At 41.7% G+C, this 23,438-nt stretch overlaps 2 protein-coding genes across 3 annotated transcripts; one reads left to right on the top strand and one right to left on the bottom strand.

Moving 5' to 3' along the window:
• Nucleotides 1–14,693: 14,693 nt before the first annotated feature.
• LOC124168451 (variant surface antigen C-like) lies at nucleotides 14,694–22,867 on the bottom strand. Its single transcript, XM_046546700.1, has 2 exons — nucleotides 22,558–22,867; nucleotides 14,694–15,198 (listed from the first exon to the last, which is right to left on the bottom strand). Exons 1-2 carry the CDS (start codon nucleotides 22,632–22,634, stop codon nucleotides 14,994–14,996), a joined length of 282 nt encoding a protein of 93 aa, XP_046402656.1. The 5' UTR covers nucleotides 22,635–22,867; the 3' UTR covers nucleotides 14,694–14,993.
• LOC124168450 lies at nucleotides 15,146–21,800 on the top strand. 2 transcript variants are annotated; one of them, XM_046546698.1, is made up of 2 exons: nucleotides 15,146–15,228; nucleotides 21,245–21,800. In XM_046546698.1, the coding sequence occupies exon 2, from the start codon at nucleotides 21,247–21,249 to the stop codon at nucleotides 21,760–21,762; it is 516 nt and encodes a 171-aa protein (XP_046402654.1). In that variant the 5' UTR covers nucleotides 15,146–15,228; nucleotides 21,245–21,246; the 3' UTR covers nucleotides 21,763–21,800. The 2 variants fall into 2 exon arrangements, with proteins under 2 accessions (XP_046402654.1, XP_046402655.1); XM_046546699.1 differs by having other exon boundaries at nucleotides 15,148–15,228; nucleotides 21,285–21,800.
• Nucleotides 22,868–23,438: the final 571 nt, after the last annotated feature.

Here is a 23,438-nt window from a genome sequence, read left to right as displayed (position 1 = left end):
GCAACCTACCCTGGCGGTTCTCGAACACGCGTGCTCTTGTTTAGCAGGAATTTGCCGGCCTCGATGGCGGCGGGGTAGAGTGCTCGCCTGCCAAACAGGCCGCGGGTTCGAGTCCCGCCTGGGTGAGTTACCCCTATCCAAGGCATGGTTGTTTGTGTACGTTAAATTAAGTATGTTAATAACTCCGAAGTAAAAAGCCGTATAGAGCGGTTTTCGGTGGTATAGAAATAAATAAATATTTACCCCGCCGTCACCGCGGCCGGCCATTCCTGGGTATTTATAATTTTTTTAGATTTTTACCTTGCTAATGCTCTAGCCATCTCTCTTAAATACCTGGGTATTTTTCGAGGAAAAAGTCTGGTAAATTTGTGGAATTTGAGTGTGAGAGAGGGTTTTTTAAAGCTGGGGGAGGAAAAGGGATGGAACTAAATGACGTCACGCGCTAGGTCGTCGAGAAGAGAGGAACGGAACGTGGAACAGTATGTCGTCGCGGAATGAATTCGAAATATTTATGAGAACATCCTTCTTCTCCGGCGAAGACTGAAATGTAACATATTTCCCCAGAGGATGGGTTCCCGCTCAGGTGCGTGAGAAAGGAAGAAGATACAGGGAAGACTCTCGCATACCAAATAAAGGGGAAATGGATGGATGAAAAAATGACAGCAAATAATTAAGTTAGGGCAGATTTGGTTATTTGAGGCAGCCAGTGGCGTAGCTGGAGAGTGTGGGGGTGTGGTACAGAGGGCACGCGCTCCCCCGAACCAATAACATTTAACAGAAAAATATTAAACTATAAATCAAAATTTATTCTACTCCTCTAATATGTTTTAGCAAAACAGCTTCCTGGAGACCTATAATTGGTGTAATTTTAAGTGCCAAAATAGCATAAAATGTGATTTCTAGAGACAAAAATGCTAAAAATTTTATCTTCGTGGTCGTGCCTCCCTTCCTCCAAAACACATCGTTCTGGCCACGCTGCTGGGGGCAGCCGCTTGTTTGGGACAAATCTTCTATGACCTTATGTGGATAAAATAGATGAAATTTAGCGAAAAATTGTTTATAATACCAGTAAGACTTCATTAAATTACTAAGTTTTCCGAAATGGATGTCTGTAACTGTATTTTTTGAGCCAAAATTGCACCTTTTCTATGAACTTCGACAATACCTAAAATGTTTTGTAGGTAATTATGACATGAGGAAGGGCTTCACATAGTGGGTGCTTTCCATTCGTCGACCCATGTCGACACGAGTCGACTTGCGACGCGATTTTCGTGTACCATTCTGTGTGTGTCGCCGACTGTTGTGACACAAGTCAGCAAACGATTACGCGCAGGAATTTGAGAGTTATAAACAGTTTCCATGAGTCGACACCAGTCGATGCGTGAGTCGCATGAATGAAAAGCGCCCAGCGTGGTAACGACACGCATATTACGTCTGATTCAAAAGTGATAGTGGGCCTTTTACGCTTTATAATATTTATTACACTTAACTAACATCTATAATTGACACATCCAATAAAAGAGAAAATCAAACTGGTTTGTTTGTAGGCATCATTTGCGCATGCGCACCCAATGATTCATCATCCGTTAGAAACCGCTAGTACCAAATACTCGAGAAACACACAAACGACAGAAACAAAAATCGCCATTTTGGTAGTGCGGGAAATTTTCGTCTTTGTGTTTCATTTTAAGCAAATGGAACAATATCAAAATTTCCTTACGTGAGAAGTTTGGAAATATTTTTTCCACATCGCATATGTAACTCCGATATACATGTAATATTCTACACCCCGGACATTGAAATCTACCGATCAGCCATTTGAAATTTTCAAAGAATGGTAAAATTTAAATTTAAAAAGTTAATTGTAATGCAAAGACGTCGTTCTCTCTATAAAAAAATTAAGTGCACCAATCAAATATTTTTCCCTCGATGAAGATGACGACCGTTTCGCCGTTTTCATACTTATACTCTTGTTCCTCTACACTCTTTTAACTGAAGAGAGCTAACGTTACGTTTAAACAATGTTTAATGATTCAACGTTGTAGTTAACAAAGAGTAGAACGATATATTACACAAACGTATCGAGTTGCGGCAGAATTTTGCAAAAATGCTAAAAGTTCAGCGTTCTACGCTTTTGTCGATAGTAGTAACTTTTTCTCAGTACTTTCACCAACACTGACTATAATATATTTTCAAATTTTTGGAAACGTGAAAACTCTTTGTTTCTGCAGTGGAACGTCCTTGCTTCACTTACAACGCCCTTTCAGGAGCATCCGGACTTCTGACGGTGAATAATGATTTATTACAAGCTTTGACAAAAAAACTTTCCCGACGCGCACCAAATCGCACCAATAGGTACGCCCTTGAAAAATAACAAGGAGGAAAGAAAGCGGGGATTTGGTTAGTTTTCGGGGATTGAACAATGTGAAAGCGAAGGTAGGACATGCACGTGAAAAAAGCGCTTACTTTAGGTCGGGGTCTAACTTACGAACGTGAGCGTGTTTCCCGGACTAAGTGAGACGGTTGTGGAAGTTTCAGGGGGGGGGGGGGCTGTGGCAAAGGGGTTGCGATGATGAGGAGCAAGAGGGTGTACTCGGTGTGTAGGGGGTGAGGAGATAGGATAAACCAGACACAGGAGCAGACAGAGAAAAGAATATAAGTGCGAGGGGTAGAGAGGCGAGGAGAGGCATATAACTGAAGTAGGATGAGGATTCTTTCATCCCTCCTTTATTCTTCAGAGCACGAAAATGACAAGGGATAATAATGAGAGAGGGGCATGGGAAGTAGAAAGAAAAAAGAGGAGATGGAAGAGGAGGAGAAGAGATGGGGCGAAAAAAATCGCGAAATAAAATAACGTAAAAACAAGTGAAAAATCAAATGCGTGTTTATTTTTTTACGGACGATGAACGCGGGAACCGGGCTCGTGTAAAAAAAATAGATCAGTACTCACTGCGGTGAGTGACATACAGCGCATTTTCTCTTGTATAGATCAGTTTTTTTTACTACGACTAGAATATTAAACTGCGATTAGTTTATCAAACTGCGATTAGTATATCAAACTAAGATTAGTTTATAACACAATATGTACAATGCTAAAATCAACCGAAAAAATTGAATTGCAAAGGAGGCTCTGAATCCGTTTTTTTACAGCAATCAGTACTTTATACTGCTGCAAGATTGGAGACCTCTTCATCAAACTTATGCTTAACACCACAGTCAATATTATTGAAGTTATTTCGAAAAATTCGTGAGAATCGCAAAATAAATTCATCATATCGAATCAAACAAAGCCACAGACTGAGGTCGTGGATACGAGACCAGGGAATCATCGAATGTTTTTGGAAATTTCATTCCATACCGAACCCAGGAACTGAATACCCTGGAAACCAAGGGGCACAGTGTAATTTTTATAATTTTATAGATAAGTCCAGGGTTGGTGGGGTACACAATATTGCTCTGGCAAAGGGATAAGTACCAGTGAATCACTGATAACTATATACATATAAATTCAGTGATTCACTTGTACCCATTTGTTACAGCAATATTATGTATCCCACCAACCATTATCTACACTTACCTCCGAAATTATAAAAATTGCGCTTTTATCCCTTGGTTTCTAAGGTTCTTATTACATCAAAAGATCGTAATAAAAACATCTGTAATAAGAAAGTCTCTGGCTCATAAATCTCTGATTTCCTCGAGACAGTCAAGTGAATTTTAAGTTCAACTTGCATTCTTACCGCATGTGTACGAATAATAAGTGATGATGGCAACAATACAAGAAATGTCATGCATTTCTGTACTAGTGTATTTCCTTGTGTAAGGCTCATCATTCATAGTCAACCTCAGTGGCGTAGCTAGGAATTTCGATCGGGGGGTCCAAAACCAGAGGGGAAAACGTTTGGAAAAACAGGGTACTAAGTTGAGGTTTTTAAACTAATTTTAACACTTTAATAATCGAAAAAACTTAATTTATCAAAGAAATCATTAGTAAATTCTTTATTTTTCAATATTTTGTTTCCTTTTATGAAGCAAAGTAACTGTGCTTTTATATTTCGGGAGGGGGGTCCGGACCCCATAGACACCCACCCTCGCTACGCCACTGGTCAATTGGCTACAGAAGATAATTAACCGCGTATTTATTTTCATGTAATTTTCTCACGAGCACCAATCACATGCATATTGTTTACATCAACACTCAAGCGTCTTGGAAGTAGCAGGATATATTTTTGTTGTATTTCTGGCAGCTCATCCGTTGCTTCGGCATTTTCAACCTCATCATCACCTATTAGATAATTATTTATGTAAGGGAAATTTTAATTCTATCAACACAGACATACCATCTTTGCGCACATCTGTTTTGCTTAACAATGTAATTTTCTCGTAAATGCCTATCATAGATACGTACGTAGGTAATCAGAAGCTGTAAAAATAAATATCGTGTTTAAACTCATTAGCTCTTGGCACCTTCAACCCGTGCGCATCAATATTCAGGCATTGTGGAGGTGGCGGGCTATACTTTTGTCGTATTTCTGCTCCCTCATCCATTTACTCGCAATTTTCATGATCATCATCATCCTCTATAAGATGATTATTTTTATAAATTAAGTTCTAGATGTATAGACATACAATCTGAGAACACATCTGTCTGTGGTGGTAAAACTTCATTTCCTCATCAATTCCGGTCAGTAATGCGTAGTTAATCAGAAGCTGTAAAAATAAATGTCGTGTTTTTTAATCATAACCTTTTTTCAACTGCAACCCGTACAGATATAATTAATCTTGTATTGGCTCGTGCTATACTAGTGCCTCTTGGAAGTGCTGGGTATATTTTTCGTCATATTTGCACCCCTTGAAAATTCACCCCCACATTCATTGCCCCGGTATTCTCATCATCATCGTAATCACCGTCAACGTCATCATTTCACCCGCTCCTTCCTCTCTTCCATTTTCGTTTTTTCCTTTTCATTTGCCTCCTTTTTCCTCTTCTTTCAACCCCTTCTCCACTCAGAGCCCACACCACGCACGAATATGCCGCCTTCTGCCTCTCTCACTCTCACGCTACCTACCTACTCTCGCTTCTCCGAAAGATAAATCGCCTGTTACCATGGCAACCGAGAGGCACGAATCCCTCTCTCTCTCTCTCTCCTGGACCACCCCCTTCCACCACTCTCTCCCTCTCTTCTCTTCGCTTTTATTTGCGTGCTCGTCACGCAATCTTCTTCCCCATTCCTATCCCTTCCCTAACCCTCCCGCCCGTGACAAAAAAAAAGAGAAAAAATATTTTATTACAAAAAGAAAATCTTTTTTTTAGTCACGGGCGTGCACGAATACTACCAACTCCCTCCTTCTTTTACATATTTTAAGAGCATTTTCTCACATATTGTATTCGGTTTATCTGTATGTATATATATACTTCTAGATGTATAAATAAATAAATATTATTGTTATTTAAACTTATTCAAATTTATATAAATTATATATATATCTGCTTCATATTCCATATTATTCTTATTTCTATTGCCAATTCTTTGTACTTATTTATTTTTCCGGCTATTGTCTTTTCGATGTTATGCAATAGTGGCAAAGCAATATCAGCTATGTAACAGGTTCTATATTTCTTGTCAATCAACATTATATCTGGTCTATTATTGACTATAGTTTTATCTGTTTGGATTGGCCAATCGTAGAAAAGTTTAAATGAGCTGTTTTCAAGCACTGTTTCGGGGTGGTATTCATAGTATGGGGTCTAGGCATATATTAACTTGTGTTGGAAGGCCAGTTTTTGGTGGATAATTTTTGCAACTTGATTATGTCTACTTAAGTATTCTGTATTAGCTAACATCTTACACCCAGATATAATGTGTTGCATTGTTTCTGGAACTTCAAAACATCTTCTATATTTGTCATCTGTTATACTTTTATCGCTCAGGATGTACTTTGCATAATTTTTAGTGCGGACAACCTCGTCTTGTATTGCAATCATGAAACCTTAGGTTTCTCCATAAAGTTCACCCAATGACAACCATTTATTGGATGAGATTTTATCAACATATGGTTGATTGAGGTCATTTATTCGTCGTCCATGTAATTCCTTCTGGGCCCATAGTTCTACCTTTCTATTTTATAGAACGATTCTTGTGTTGGTTGTTACATATGTCGCGCCATTTTTTTTTACGTTTAATGGTGTTAATTTATTGTCGGCATATACTTTTGATTTATGCAGTTTGGAATTGTATGATTTATTGTAAAAGACATGTTTTATTCTATGAATTTGATTTTTGAGGAGCTGCTGTACATCAATTAACCCACTATCTCCCATATATCGGAGTAGCGTTAGTCTCTGTATTGTAGCCTTTGGGTGATGTGTATTGATCTTTCTATGCCCGCTATTTCGGTTTTGGTCCAAATAATCACTCCAAATGTGTATGTCAACACAGGTACCGCAAAAGTATTGATGGCTTTGATTGTATTTCGTGAATATAATTCTATTTAAGAATGGATCTTAGTCTTTTATTGAATTCATTCGTTAATTCCTTCTTCTGTTTATGCTGAATTGATTTTGCTTGTACGAATCCAAGGTATTTGTAGTTCTCATTTGCTTCCATAGATGTTATTGACTCATCGTCCGTAATTTTGAAGTTTCCATGCTTGATTTTTCCTTTTTTCATGTGAAGCAATCTGTTTTTCTCAATAATATGCTTATAAAAATTTGGTATTGTCATCTTCATCATATTGCACAATTATTCCCACCCCAATATTCCACATGGTTTAGGAATATCGAATGATAGGTATAGTTGAAAGTCTAGAAAAAGGTGCATTTTTGACTCAAACGACACAGTTACAAGCATTACTAGTATCAGAATAAAGTCTTACTAGTATTATTAACAATTTTTCACCAAATTTCATCTTTTCCAGATGAAAAATGGACGTTTTTCGTTAAGGACAGGAAAAAATTTACATTCACCATCAGTTTCATTAGTAAAAAGGTAACTTCCAGCCCCTGTTTTCTTCATGTTTCTTCCGAATTTGTATCGAATAATTCGTGTGGAATCAAATCGTCGTTGTCCTTTGAATAGCAGCACTAGTTGGAGATATTCCTCATGGTTTAGGAATATTGAACGAGAAATCTCTTTTTTTTCCGAAATTGTAAGTTGTTGTGACAATTGTAACAGGTATCTCAACTGTTGGCGTTTGTGGGGAGACAAGAGATAGAATCTATTCCTCAGCCCTGTAGCGTGACCGAGTCGCGTTAAAAAGAGATGGAGATTTGTTTTTTTTACGAGAAAAGGGAAAAACTGTATTCTTTTTCCACGTTTTTATTTCTTCCCGACCACCAAATGAATCGCGTGCGTATGGTACGACGGAGCGTAAAAACGGAATGATGTATTGCCAGTAACTCACACTTCGACACATTATACGACTCCCTGAACCACATGTTATGCGTTTTCGGGACGTAAGACCCCGTTCACAACCGTGTTACACGTGCTGGCACTTTTCCCTCGCACTGAATCAGGAGGAAAAATGAACTGTCGGAAATATGCAAATATCCTCTCCCGCTTATTCGTACTTTTTTTCACTCGTTCCTTGTATTCATACCACGTGTCGGTACGTATTTTTATGAAAGGATCCTTTGGCTTTCTTTTTTTTTAGTTGCGGCATTTGTATGGGTATTATAGTTCATGAACAGTTTTTATGGCTTGGTTCAACGTGCTATAGGATGACGCAAAGAAACTATATCATTATGAATGGCTGATTGAGGAGGGTTGCCCTTAGAAACAAGTTTAGATGATAAAAACTTTAAAATGGATGTCGGGGTTAGTATACAACTAGCCCCGACTAGCGTACGACTTTATTAATTATTAATTTTCATTATATCATGAAACTTAAGAGCAATTAAAATTGCTATTGAGTTTTTTAATTCATTTGTGGGCTATTCATTATTTTAACACGGTTTTCACGCAAATCATCCTTTGGTTTTGCATGATATTTTGGTCATATGGGGTTGAATGGAAGAATAAGTTAAAATTGTTGTTTCTTGGACGAAACCAGAATTTGCTACGTATATGGTACAATGTATAGTAGATTACATAGAGAAAGTACTCCTGTGAATAATTTCGCTAACTGTGGATTCAGGTTGGTTTAATTATATCTCTAATACTTCACTCCATAGAAAGATATTGTTGTGATAAAAATATTTTGGTAAAACCCTTAAACCTGTCATGTATAAAATAGTTTTTAAGTGTATCAGCAACTTTATGTGTAACAGCATCACAAATCTTCCGTGCCGAAGAAATACAAAAATAATGATGCATTCTTATAAAAAAATATCCAGTGCATACTCTCCGACGGAGACATCTTCAAACTTGAACATCGCGAAGAGAAAAAATTAGATGGATTCGTCAAAAGCACGAAGGAAAGTGGAGTTGCGAAGAAGCGATGACTGAAAGAAGAAATTTTAGATAACGCGGAGAGGAAAGGCAGTAATATATTCGATATTTTTCGGCATATATTCACCTTTATCCTCGGAACCTCGAGACCTTTCCGTTTTTCCTCACGATCCTGTCTTGTCCTTATCCCTTCCTCAACACCTTTTTCCTCCCTCTACCATTTCCTCTCTGCTCCTTTTCCTTTCTTAAGGAGCCTGAGGGATGGAACTTTCTCGCTACTACCCCCTCCATCCCTTTCCCCACGCTCCGTTCCTCCGGGTTATCATCACCGCTCGGAGAATTCAGAATCCAACCCCCTTTATTTCAGCCACATCTTCTTCATCCTTCCAAAGCCTCGCGGGCATAAGGAAAGGGGTGAGATTAGACCGAGAGAGAAACCAACTGGAAGGTACTACGATATTAAATTATTATTATTATGTTTTTTCTTAAATTTTCTTCAGTTGTCACTGACAATCAGTGTAATGACGACACGGATGTAATAGGGTAGTTTCCTTCATCGAAGAAAACGAAAGGCATTGATTGCGATTCGTTACCCAAATTATTTGGTTTTAGAAATACCGGTTTAGACGAATGGCAAGGGCCAAATTTTATCCTCATTTGAAAAAGGCCAGATTGGCGCCCATGCGATGCCATTCCACGTGACGTCACAGGGACCTAGTTTCTACACGAGAGGATAGGAGTTATACATCGCCTGAGGTTACCAATGCATGCAAGAGGCACAGAGCTCAGGGGAACATGTCTTAATAATAACCTATTAAAACTGGCAAAGGTCGGAAAGTTTTCTTCGTTTGATAAGGTATTAATAAACCTTTTTTAAGCCAAGCGCTACCAGATAGCATGGTACTCAGCTACCCGCTAGCATCCTGCGTCGTATCAGCGCTCAGAGCCTCTCCAAGGTCACCTCACAAGGCGGGAGGGGGAACCAGAAATGCGTCACACGGACTTTTTTCCCCACCATTCCTACTTACGCGTCGCGTTTTCGCGCGCTTGAAAATTTTCACTTTTCATTTAATCGCGAAAAATAGATATCGTCATTTAAAAATCTAAAAGCGTGAAATACGTACTCCAGGAGTAATAATCTTTCGATTTAGGCAATAAAAAAATAATAGGAAACCACCCTATTACAATGAGAAGAGTAATTGATGGGTTTAGTATAGGTGATTTTCTGACTATGAAAAACAAACTTAATGAATCCAACGGGGTAGACAAATGCACGGGAGAGTTTTTATACAAGATAAAGACCAAACCGATCCGAAATAATTTTGTACAGATAGTGCCACCATTCCATGCACTACTCTTTTATATTCAGTTTCTGTTTAGACAAGCGTTCCCTCTGGAGTATGTGTTATGCTGTTATATTTAGTGTCATGAGCCGGGTACACGGAAGTGAAAAATCGACTATTTCAAATACTGAATGAAAGGATTTCAATAGTTGATAAGCGGAGAATTTTCCTAGTCAAAATTCGTTATAACGCTGCTGTGGTTGAATATGCAGTGTATTTTCCGAATAATATCCGGTCGTAACGCACCACATTTAAGAGATTTCACATGCAAACAAAAGTGGAGCACCTTCCAATGCTTTTTACCCTTTTTATCCATAGGAAATTCGATAAAATATTTCACTTCATCGCGTTCATAATTCCAATTATACTGAGTCAGCTGAAGCAAATTTTGGAATGTGTTTCCGGGAATCCGAAGCGTGAAAAAGAAGATTTGTTCCAGGTATTTCGCAAGAAACTCTTCTAAAATGATTTCAGAACCATCCCAAAAATGTATCTAACGTAAGGTACGCGGGAATGAGAAATGGCGGAAACTTTGCTACAAATTCCTCGCGTTTTCTGATTTTTTATTAAGGCGTCGGCAAATTTTCTTAATTCATCCCTTTCCTCAGAATGGGAAACATTTCAGCTTTTTCCTTGGTGCCGAAAGTAATACCTTCTCCGCTCGCACTATCTCAGAATATTACACTCTCGATCCACTGAACCGTGATTCAGACCAGATCAGGTACTCATCAGGCCAGAACAGGTACACAGATCAGGTATATATTTATAAGTGAGCGGACGTATGATTTGCCGGACGTGGTTCATACACTTTTAGGCGTATAACACGCACGAGTTAATTAATGTCTGATTGCATTAGCGATTTTTGTGGCCCGGACCGGAACGTATACGAATGCATGAACCAAATTAGAACAGGTTCTAGTTTCTGTTCATGCAAACGCATAGGTCGGGTTACACGGTGAATTTTGGCGTTCATTCTCGCGTTCATGCATTTAGACTTTCACTAATACGAGCTTATGTATCGAGTAAACAGACCTTTAGGTTTGAAGTCAAATGGCGATATTATGAGAGAATCATTATGTAAGAGTTTAAAGAATAGGTTCAAGAAAACAGTATGATCTTGCGTGTAGCGCTTTACGGTGCCGAAAGGTGGACCCTTATAGAAAAAAGGACGAAAGAAGACTGGAGTCGTTCGAGATGTGGGTGTGACGAAAAATGGAAGGTGAAGTGGACGGAGAGGAGGAGGAACGCAGAAGTGCTGGACATGGTGGGTGAGGAGAGGCAGCTTCTATATGAGGTACGGAAGAGGCAGAAGGTGTTGATAGAGCGAGTACTCAGCGGGGAGAGGATGTTTAAACGTAGTGTTAGAGGGTAGAATATTAGGTAAACGAGGGAAAAGAAGGAAGAAAATTAGTAATTCGAGTATGTATTTGGGAAGCACATTAGAGGAAAACGGATATAGCATTTGGGATATCAGGAAGGAAATTGCGTAAGCAAAAAATGCGTTCATGAGCTGAAAGAAGTTAATGAGAGGATTGTGGATGTAGAAACTTAAGGGATAGGCCAGTCTGATTTGGATAGTAGCGCTCTACGATGGGGAAACATGGACTATTAGGACGGATGACGAGAAAAGACTGGAAGCGTTAGCGATATGGGTGTGGAGAAGAATGGAGAAAGTAAAGTAGATGGAAAGGAGGAGGAACGATGAAAAATGGTTATGGAGGGTGAGGAGAGCTAATTTTTTTATGACATAGAGAGGAGACATAAGGTATGGATGGAGCGAGTACTTAGCGGAGAGGGGATGTCGAAAACTGTATTAGAGGGTAGAACGTTGGCTAAACGAGGGGAAGGATGGAAGAGAAGAGGATTTATAATAGAATTAAATGGAGTAGGCGTTACTCTGGATAGAAGAGGGAAGCCCATGAAGGGAGGACAGAGACTGACAGAATATTTCGTAAATAATTCATGCAAACGTACCTACCTTAAACGGGAGAATATCAAATAATAACTCCTCTTCATGCTTCATTTCCTCCTACTCCCTCGCCTCAAGTCTCTACTTTCCTTTTCTTCTCTGAGACTATTCCTCGATGTACTCTTCTTCGGCAAAACGTATGCCTCGCGAATGGAAAAAAAATATCCGTTCCTCCTCATTCAAGTTTCCGCTCCGCTGAGCTTCGATTCCTTCGGCAGCTGAGCTATTTTTCTTGCGGGCGCGCGATCTATTCTTCTCTTTTTTTTCCTCCGCTGTCTTTCGCAACATCTATCACAATGCCGCATTCAGACTTTGAGATTTACTTTCTCACTGAGAGTTAGTGTTCAAAACCTCAGAGTTAGGAAAGGAGGTGGAGATTTTTGGTTACTCCGCATGCCGCCACGATTGAAAAATAAACAGCATTCCACCGATAGCATTGTTTTGTGGTGTTTTATTCAATCGGAAGAACATTTTATCTCATGAAGTTCTTCAAAGCTATATGAATAGTGATGAAAAAAGTCTCCGAGATTAACGACAGATTCCCATTTAATTGTTTTTAATTTTCATGTTTTCACGGTTGCTGCTAATTTTTAGCTTCAATGAAAATATCGGATTTATTACCAAGCTGCTAGTAATCCAAATAACTAGTAGGCCATGGCTTTTAGTACATATATAGCTACGCTGAATGCTCTCACATTTACCCAAGAGTTATTTCCGACGGTATAAAATAAAATGCTTCATTACCCACTGATAATAATTGTCCGTATCGAATTTTATTCACTTTCTATCGAATTAAACTTTTTCTCTCATTTTAGTTGATAGCGGAGAAGTCCAGCTGAGCACATATTTGCTACTTTGGTAAACCTAATTTATTTACAATAAAGCTAACACGCAAGTATTGTATACGGATGGCCGAATTAAGAAGGCTATGCTCGCAATTTTGAGCTTTTCTCATCTGGAAGGAAATAAAAAGACTAGTATTTTACACCGTTAGAGAGCATTTATTAGATTTCTGAGAGTTGCCATTCTCTCTTTCAAGTATCGCAACAAAATAGCGAAAGGGGAGCGCCCCTTCTCATTCCAGTTTCCGCCTTCTTGGAATAGTACTGGATACAAGAAGCCAGGAGGGCGAAAAATGGTCAAAAAAAGCTTAAACGGTGCCGCGAGTAATCGATAGAACTTTGTCCTTCCGGCAGAAAGAAAAACATGAACTCTAAAAACTATTCCCGTTACGTAGTAAAACGAAACATATCTTCAACAGAGGAAGTAATTGCGCGGAGTAAAAAAAGATAAATACAGATAAGGGAACATGAGTGCTTTTTTGAAGGAAATGATATGAAATAGATTCTCAAAGATACCCAACTGATAAAAAGATACTCAACAGATACAGGCCCGATATAGTGGAAGTTCAACATATTGGAATAAAAGGTACTTGCACTTTTTTACACTTACACTAACACAATTATAGTGTGGAAAACATAATTGTGTAGAAGTGCAACTACTTTTTATTTCAAGATAAGGAAGCACTTAACACTTTGGGAATAAATGAGAATGACCAAGAAGACCTTTATTGCCACTCAACCAATTTAATATTTCCTCATCCATCACTGTAGCTAAAAACAAATATTGGGAACATCCAATCAACTGATCAAGGGGATGTAATCAATCAATCACAGGTAATGGCAAGTTTTAATTAAAGTTGAGCGCGACGTGATGGCCTATTGGGTAGAGCATTCGGCCCATGATAAAAATATACCACGTTAAAACCCAAATGGCACCTTAGGACACGCCAAAATACAAATTATCGGAGTGCTAGGAGATCCAAATGTAACATTTATATAATTTACACTCATAATAATTGATATGGTTTGTTGTTCTTGGACATTGTGCATTTAGAACAAAATGGGGCAACACCGTACAATAGAGCTCATAATACACAAATTAATTTATAATGGGAAAATATAGGATGGGCGAATACATTACAATGAAAATAATATGAAAATATAAAACAGAAGAAGTAAAAAGAGAGGTGGTACAGTTTCATGGGCACGTAAATATCGAAAAACTCTTTGCTTAAAGGCAGACAAAGAGCCAGAATCTTAACCTCATTTGGAACACTGTACCATAATCGTGCTCCAACAACAGAGAAATATTTTTCATAAGTGATTGTTCTGTGTTATGGGGGGTCACGAAAAAATCAGGAGCAATTCTTGTCAAAATGTTAGACTACTATATTATATCATTTCACTTCAAATCATACCACATACTAGGTACATTATGTCATTTCTGACAGAAAAAATTGCTTCAAGTAGCTAAGTTACTTATTTTTAAAGAGAGAATAGAAGTAAGTATATACCAAGTATGTACTCATATGCCTCGGAATGCCTTGAACACTAACTTCAACTGCCCCAATCATCGTTCCGGTTGAAGCATTAGATTAGTGAATAAATTATACATGGAATTTATACATACTACATTATATTTAACTTTCATCAGCACGTGTGAACACCTCAAGGATCGTGGAAAGGGGACTAGACTTTGAAAATTTCATTGCAAAATATACATATCGTATTATTGAACACCCAGCCGAAAACCAGTAAAGTAGTTTGCTCGGTAATATAATTTGAACATATATCGTGTGGTATGAAACTGATAAAATTTAAATTTACATGATTTTACATGAGCCAGGCATAAATTGTACGGGAAAAAGATACAGAATGCAGTGGTTATTGAAATATAATCAGTGTAATGAAATTTCATATGGCTTGAACACTAGCCTCAGCAATCCTAATCATCGTTCTGGCTGAACCACTAGAAGAGTGAATAAATTGAATATGGAATCTATACACACTTCATTATATTTTAAATGTTGCCTGCAGAAATCTCTCGTCTATCACATCAGGGTTCGTGGCCAGGGGACGAGGTGTGGGAGGGAACCTCCACCTACCCCCCTCATGCGCTCACCCCCCTCCCTTCACCCTTTCCCAGCGACCGGCACAGAGGCACGGTTCCGTTCGACGCCTTCTGCGTTTGGGCCTTTCCCGCGTGCCGGGGTCCACCCCTGAAGGATTTGGGTGAACATACCCCGACACTTTGTCGCCTTCGCCTTTTGTCCCCTTTGGTCTTTCCCCGCCCGCTCATGTGCACCTGCTCCTAGGGAATACCCCGGTCAACGAACCGCGAGTAGCGGTTTTCGGGCGACTCCCTGCGTCATTGATGCCCGGCAAAAACAATATTTAAGCGAGCATCGAAGACGCATCAGGGCCATTCCCGCCTACGCCTTTTCCTCGCTCACGGCAGAACCCCTTGCTGGGTCGTCGAGGCGCTCCCTTCGGCCAATACACCCTTGCCGGTCGCGGACTCTGCACCATTACCTTCCTCGGGAGACCTCATCGCCGGGTCACCATCCTCTTCCTCGGGAGACCTCATCGCTGGGTCACCATTACCTTCCTCGGGAGACCTCATCGCCGGGTCACCATCCCCTTCCTCGGGAGACCTCCAGTTGGGTCACCACCACCCTCGCAGAGTGAGTACTTCCACCCCCCTCCTTCACTACACCCCCCCGTTAGGCCTTACGCTTTGATTGGATTGGTATGTTCACACCCTCTATACTAATTATTTCATTGAGCAGCAATAAACTGTGTTCGCTCCCTATATATCTGTACTTATTTCTTACGTGCTCCCCAACCTAATCACGACGCGACTCGCCACCACGACATTTGGTGTCAGGTGTAAATTACGAATGAAAGTACGAAATTTGTGAATTTTTTTTGTGAATGGGAGTCGAACTTTTTTATAACAATAGTTTTGTTGCTCAATGTGAGGTGTGCATCTCTTCCCGGATTCCAGTGTATAAATATAAATTAATCGTTGTAATTACTATTGTTTCTCATCATGAATCCGTTTACCCAAGACTCGTCATCCGCTCTTTTCCCACATTCATCTAGTGTTCGTCAACCCTTAACAAACACTATTGACTTCGAGCCAATGATTAATTCAATTAATCCACCTACCACCGAAAGCAATGTGGATTCACTTGCATCAACACGTTTACCTATTCCAAATAATGCCTTAGGCAGTCAAGTGTATTTCATACCCAATTTTAGTGGTGACGATAGCATTTCCGTAGACACCTTTTTAGAAGGATTGAAAATAACTAGTCATTTGAGTGCTTGGACTGAACAGCAAACGCTCTGCATTGCTCGCTTGCGTTTGAGTGGTTCTGCCGCTGAATATGTATCAGCCAACCCTCATGTAGTTGAAAGCTTTGAAAATTTCTCCACATTTCTCAAACGAAGATTTGCATGTCGTATCTCGCCACTCTCCTTAGAACGAATGTTTTCCAATTGTGTTCAGCAGCCTCTAGAGTCCGTTTCAAGTTTCGCGACACGCCTAAGAAAAATTTCAAGGCAGCTAAGGGAATCAATTGCAAATCCTGTATCAGAGGGAGCCACGGCAATGTTGGAAAACAGGCTCCTTATGCAGTTTATGCTAGGCTTACGTGAGGAGATAGGTCGTTTCGTACAAGTGAGAAATCCTAAAAATATGTTAGAAGCCGAAGATTTTGCCCTGAATGAAGAATTTAATGTTCGAAATTATGCAGCGAAGCCCTTGGATTCCCATTATCCGCCTCTACATCAACGCGACGCTTCGGTGAACGCCATGTATGGAAACTCTTCCAACGGAGTCCCTTCTGGATATTTGCACTCCCACCACCTCCTACAAGTAAACCGCATCCGCAGTGATGGCAATTCACAAGCCTACTGCACTTCGGCACCACCTCGTCCTCGTGTTGAGCCTACTATGACCGGAGAAAGAGTAAATCTCAGTCGTAGTTGCTATTCCTGCGGGCGCGAAGGGCATTTCTCTCGGAATTGCCGCTCAAGAACGCGACGCTGCTTCAATTGTGGAGAAAGCACGCATTTATCAAGAGAGTGTGCTCTAGTCTGTTGCGGCCTCTGCAAGAAATGCGGTCACCGCCCCTTAGATTGCCCCTCTAAACAGGCATTGAGCGCCCAGGGAAATGGACCAACCCCGGCCGCGGGGTCGGGGATGAGTTAATATTGGCAGTTCTACCTGCAGCGGGCATGACTCTGACAATCAATATTTTTGGAAGATCCTGCGAATTTTTAGTAGACACAGGCGCAGCAGTAACGATTGTGCATCAAAAAGTTTTTCCATTCTATGCCCTTGAAGTTTTACCTTATCATCGCCCAATCAAGAGCGCCTCTGGTCACTCATTAAAAGTCACAGGGCAAAGCTACGTTCCGTTTTTGATTGACAATACCTGTTATTCCCATGACGCTTTGATTGTAGATTTGGGCGAGACTACTTACGACGGAATCATTGGATTGGATTTCATGACACGCTATGGAAGTCAGATATGCTTAGACCGTCGCAGTATTAAAGTAACCTCAGGACATGAAGTGACGCTCCGTCAAAAGACCGTTTCGTCAAGGGAAATAGATTTAATTTCCTTCGATGATTCGGCTCTGCAAGGCATTAGCACTCATATTTCGCATATGACCCCCACCGTAAATACGGATTTAATGTCCTCTGAGTCGCCGGAATTTGACCTCCGAGAAAATAACACACTACTACCAATGCCATTGAAACCTCAGAGTACTTCAGTATCATACGAAGATTTAATTAAGTTTGATGAATTGCCTGAGGGCTTAGATCACATTTTGGAGACTGAATCAGGAGAAAAATCAGATCAACTGTTTTCGAGAAATGAACAAAAAGAGTCACTGCATGAAGATAGTACAGGAACTCGAGAAGATGAACGAGAAAAACATGATGATTGGGCCGTGCAAACCGAGATTTACCATGTGAATACGTTAAGTGCTGACAATAAATTAGAAGAAATAGTCATCCCCCCAGCTGAGAGGCAAGCGCAAGATATACCTGGAAAGAATGTAAAGATAGGCGACGGCAGGGCCATACCGTCAGAGACTTCTATTGGGAATGTTTTGAGTGTTGACGATAAAGTAGGGCGAACCGCTATCTTTATTGCCGAGAGGCAAGTACAGGACGATCTTGCTGCAAACGGAGGATTGGCTATTGAGAGAAAAGGACCGTTGAAGACACCAGTCAGGAATACCTCTGAAGCTGACGATTTTACAGGGAATACCGCAATCTCTAGTGTGGAAGAAAATGTGGAAATAGTGGAAGAATCTAGCAAAGGTAAAAAGAGATCAGTCAACTCCAACGTGTCCGTCGAAGAAAACCACAGTGCAGAGAACTATTCAGCCTTAACCGACAATGCGTGTGCAATGATGGAAAATGCAGTAATTTCTCAAAAGGCAAACATTAAAAAACGATTAAAAATTCCTCCCTATACGTTTATGCTAACAACGGCTTGGAATCACGAATTAGCCGGGAAAGAGGTATTAGTGGAAGGATTGGAGGAAGATATTCTCGTAATTCCATCCCTAGCTAAAGTCGCTGATGACGGTGGAGTAAATATTCTACTTGGAAATATTTCTAACTGTGAGCAGACCGTGAAATGTGGCACACAAATTTCAATCGACGAAATTGGTAGCGAAAACGGCGAATATCTGGTTCTTTCCGTGAATGCCGACATGCAAGAAGACTCTGAATTATGGCCAAATGAAACGAAGCAAGATTCAATACTATCACTATTTCAGTTCGAAAATGTACCAGAAGAAGTTCTTGAACCTTTAAAAAGTGTCATTTTGGAATATTCGGACATATTCACTCATGGCAATATTCCCCTAGGATGTACAAATATAGTGAAGCATGTAATCGACGTCGGAGACGCGCAGCCAATCAAGAAACAACCGTACCGCGTCCCCCACGCTCTCAGACCTGTCTTAGAGGAAGAAATTAATAGTATGCTGGCTCAAGGCGTCATATCGCCCTCTACGAGCTCATGGGCGGCACCAATTATTTTAGTCAAACGGAATTCCACTCCAAGCGCTCCTGTTAAATACCGCCCCTGCATCGATTACCGTGCGCTAAATAGAGTGACGAAGAAGGAAGTTTTTCCATTGCCGAACATTGAAGAAACTTTTGACCAGCTGGGCGGAGCGAAATTTTTCTCTACGATGGATCTCTGCAGTGGGTATTGGCAGGTTGAAATGGACAGCCAGAGTAAAGAATACACCGCATTTAGCACCCCTTCCGGCCATTATGAGTGCAATCGCATGAGCTTCGGACTTGCTAATGCTCCGTCTACCTTCATGCGCCTGATGACTCAAGTATTAAAAGGACTAATTAACAAGGGATGCGCCTGTTATTTAGATGACATTATCCGATACGATTCAACTCCAGAAGAGCACATCAACGGTCTTCGAGAAGTATTTGGCAGACTCAGGAGTGCAAATCTACGTCTCAAACCTCAGAAGTGCCATTTTTTCCAAAAGCGAGTCAACTTTTTGGGGCATGTGGTATCTGCAGGCGGAATCCAGCCCGATGAAAGCAAAGTAGAAGCCATCCGAAATTTTTCTGTGCCTACAAACGTACAGACATTGCAATCTTTCCTTGGATTGGTTGGTTATTATAGAAAGTTTATACCAAATTTTGCAAGTCTCTCTAGCAATCTCACCAAATTAATTAAAAAAGGAAATGATTTCAATTGGAGAGAAGAGCAGCAGAAGGCATTTGAGAGTCTACGCCGATCACTCTCCACTCACCCACTTCTGAGATTTCCTGATTTTTCCAGAGCTTTTATTCTCAGCACGGATGCATCGACGCGAGCATTGGGAGGAATTCTTTCCCAGGAATTTGAGGATGGAGAGCACCCTGTGGCCTGTGCCAGCCGACAATTACGTGATCAAGAAAAGAAGTATTCGGAAACGGAACTGGAGTGTCTAGCAGTCGTCGAGATGATAAAAAAGTTCCGCGTTTACCTTCTCGGGCGTGCCTTCACTCTGTATTCCGACCATCGCCCTCTCCGGTGGCTTTTGACCTTGAAGGAACCGAAACCCCGTCTTGCGCGTTGGATTATGGAGATCTCAGAATATACATTCGATATCCAACATAGACCGGGGATACAACTGCCTCACGTAGACGCTCTCTCAAGAATGACTCCAGGAGTAAACCTCATCGAGGAGCCGGCCACCCACGAACCAATCTGGGACAGGGAAATGATACTTCGTGCTCAGTCGTCATGTCCAGACCTACAACCGTATCACGAATTGGCGAGAAATCACGACCCCTCTTTATTCTATGACGACGATGGAATTCTCTATAAAGCCGAACCTGATACACCGACTGCAAGATTTCTGATCGCCGCACCGAAGGTAATGAGGAAATATGTATTAAAACGCTGCCACGACAACCCTTTGGCGGGTCATCTCGGAATGGAAAAAACGCTAGAGATTGTGAGACGTCATTTCTTTTGGGATGGATGCTACTCCGACACACGTGAGTACGTAAAAAACTGTTTGGCAAGTAAGAAACGGAAGGCTGGAGTAAAGAAAATACCTGTGCAGCCAGTCACGGAAGCAACTCTTCCTATGGAGAAGATAGCGCTGGATATTGTTGGGCCGATGCCGATGTCCTCTCGTGGAAACAAGTATATTTTAACGTGCCAAGATTATTTTACGCGGTACCCGGAAGCAGTCGCGATCCCTGACCAATCGGCAGAGACGGTGGCACGGGCCTTCGTGGAAACCGTCATTTGCCGCCATGGAGTGCCGAAAATTCTTCTGACAGATCGCGGAGCAAACTTCACCTCCAATTTAATGAAAAATATATGTAAAATTTTGAACATTAAGGCAATCTGTACTTCTCCTTATAATCCAGCCGCCAACGGTCGCTTAGAAAGGGCGCATCAATCTTTTGCCTCCGTTATTTCACATTATGTGTCTCAGGATCACACAGATTGGGACGAACATTTAAATTTTGCCCTATTTGTTTACCGAAATAGTAAAAATCGAATTACGGGATTTACCCCCTCATATTTACTCTATGGACGAGAAATGGATATGCCATGGGAAGCAGTTCTCCAGCCTGTCGGCATATCATACGCCGACGATCTTCCGTATGAACTCGTGCTGCGGCGGAGGCTGCAGATGGCTCACGAACAGGCCGCAGAACTCAGTCGGAGAAATTTAGAGAGTGAACGAGAGAGGATCAATGAGGGACTCACTCTTCCATCACTCATGGTGGGACAAATGGTCCTCCTCCGAAACATGAATTTTATTAATGGAACCAGTAGAAAGTTGGCGTCACGCTGGATAGGTCCATACCAAGTGATAAAAATTAGAAGTCCGGTCTCTTACGATATTAAAAATGTCCAAAACGGACGGTGTCTTATATCACACGTCAGGAATCTTCTTCCCTTACCCCCTGACCCTCAGCCATCACTTCCAAGATTCCTCGAAGACTCCGAGACTCCCCCACCTCTTCCCTATTTTCCTGAACTCAGTGGAACGAGAACTATGCCTGAGTCCGAGGAAAAATCATCCGCCACCCCTTCTCCTCATCCGCCCGAAACCAGGGAGACCCCTCGCTATGACCTTCGACCTCTCCCTGGGCGAAGGCCACGCACTTAGACTGTATATTCTTTCTAGATATGGATCGACAGCCAATTGCCCGTCCACGCCTTTCCAGGCTAATGGAGATATTTGGCAGCTCCTTATCGGACCTGGAGGACGAGGATGAGGTACCGCCGCGACCTACCCCGCCAGTGTGGGGGGCAATTGATTGTGGTTGCGGCCTGATTATCCCATCTACCCCAGAGCGGCCCCCAACACCAGGTGCCCTACCGGAAATGGAGCTAACGAAATCCGCTCCATGCTGCGTATCATGGCACACGTGGGAGCTATCCCACGATGACACTGCATTGCACCCCCCATCGACCCCGGAGCGACCGCCGACGCCAGGAAATGGCTTCGACCATCACCAGCCGCCGCCATCTCCGAACGACTGCACCATGGAGTGCACACTCCAATTGTGTGCTAGTGATTGGAGCGGTGCGGAGATGGAAGGCGTGAGGGAGGGCCAAAAAAGAAAGGTTTCCCGCCGCCAACACAATAAGAGACGGCGGGAACTTAACAAAAGGAGGAAGAGGGCTGCCGCTAAACGGTGAACAATTAGTGTTTTTGTGCTTAGTGAACTTTTATTTAAAAAAATAAACCCAAAACTAACAGTGATTAAAGAGTAACTTACTCAATACGCAAAAACTTATGAACATTATTTTTTTTGTTTTAAAGTGCGTTAATTTCTCCTGTTTGTAAATACTGTGGTATAATTGTGATTTAATTTTTTTTAAATTTTAATTCTAATGTCACTTAGTAAACTCACTTATTATATTGCAAACATTTGTTTAAAATATTTATCTTTCATGTGTGCCCTTTAAATGCTCCTTATATTGTCATACCCCCCCCCCCCCCCCGTTGCCTGATTTGCTAAGGGGGTGATGTGGGAGGGAACCTCCACCTACCCCCCTCATGCGCTCACCCCCCTCCCTTCACCCTTTCCCAGCGACCGGCACAGAGGCACGGTTCCGTTCGACGCCTTCTGCGTTTGGGCCTTTCCCGCGTGCCGGGGTCCACCCCTGAAGGATTTGGGTGAACATACCCCGACACTTTGTCGCCTTCGCCTTTTGTCCCCTTTGGTCTTTCCCCGCCCGCTCATGTGCACCTGCTCCTAGGGAATACCCCGGTCAACGAACCGCGAGTAGCGGTTTTCGGGCGACTCCCTGCGTCATTGATGCCCGGCAAAAACAATATTTAAGCGAGCATCGAAGACGCATCAGGGCCATTCCCGCCTACGCCTTTTCCTCGCTCACGGCAGAACCCCTTGCTGGGTCGTCGAGGCGCTCCCTTCGGCCAATACACCCTTGCCGGTCGCGGACTCTGCACCATTACCTTCCTCGGGAGACCTCATCGCCGGGTCACCATCCTCTTCCTCGGGAGACCTCATCGCTGGGTCACCATTACCTTCCTCGGGAGACCTCATCGCCGGGTCACCATCCCCTTCCTCGGGAGACCTCCAGTTGGGTCACCACCACCCTCGCAGAGTGAGTACTTCCACCCCCCTCCTTCACTACACCCCCCCGTTAGGCCTTACGCTTTGATTGGATTGGTATGTTCACACCCTCTATACTAATTATTTCATTGAGCAGCAATAAACTGTGTTCGCTCCCTATATATCTGTACTTATTTCTTACGTGCTCCCCAACCTAATCACGACGCGACTCGCCACCACGACAGAGGAATTAAACATTTCATTGTAAAATATATGTATCGTAGTATTGAACGCCCAACGGAAAACCAGGAAAGTAGTTTGTTCGTCAATATAAAGTTGTACATATATGGTGATATAAGGCACTGATGAAAATAGTACTCGTATAATTCTACATGAGCGAGGCATAAATAGTACCGGAAAAAGCAACTTAGTACTGTGAATACAGAAATATTTATGAGTCATGTAATTTCATGGCGCGGATAATGATGTAGGTACTTGGACGACACACAGATTGGCCAGATTGGAGAGAAAACCAGCCACGGAATTACCTTTCTCTTAATCAAATGTGCCTCGGGGACCACGGTTTAACGTCCCATCCGGCTGTTGTACCAAAAGTTCTCTCCGTGAAGCAAGGATTGAACAGTCTATGAAAGATCTCCGCCACCACACGGATTTGAACCTGGTCCTTCTAGGATGGAGGCAAAAACTCTGAACACCGCACCCCAACTCAATCCTACAATTTATGGCATCGGCCTGTAAAGATGAGACAACGTATTTTGCATTCGTCAATCAATC

Source organism: Ischnura elegans, chromosome 11 (genome assembly GCF_921293095.1).
Source record: "Ischnura elegans chromosome 11, ioIscEleg1.1, whole genome shotgun sequence".
Taxonomy (NCBI): Eukaryota; Metazoa; Arthropoda; class Insecta; order Odonata; family Coenagrionidae; genus Ischnura; species Ischnura elegans.
Note: the sequence above shows the minus strand (reverse complement) of the source record. Positions and strands in the feature narration are given on the sequence as shown.

Excerpts from the sequence above, each read along its gene's own strand:
- LOC124168450 (XM_046546698.1), top strand. The coding sequence starts at position 21,247 with ATGGATCGACAGCCAATTGCCCGTCCACGCCTTTCCAGGCTAATGGAG.
- LOC124168451 (XM_046546700.1), bottom strand. The coding sequence starts at position 22,634 with ATGAGGTCTCCCGAGGAAGGTAATGGTGACCCAGCGATGAGGTCTCCC. Across the intron at positions 15,199-22,557 it reads GATGGTGACCCGGCGATGAG|GTCTCCCGAGGAAGGGGATG; the intron begins GTCTCCCGAGGA and ends ACCCAACTGGAG.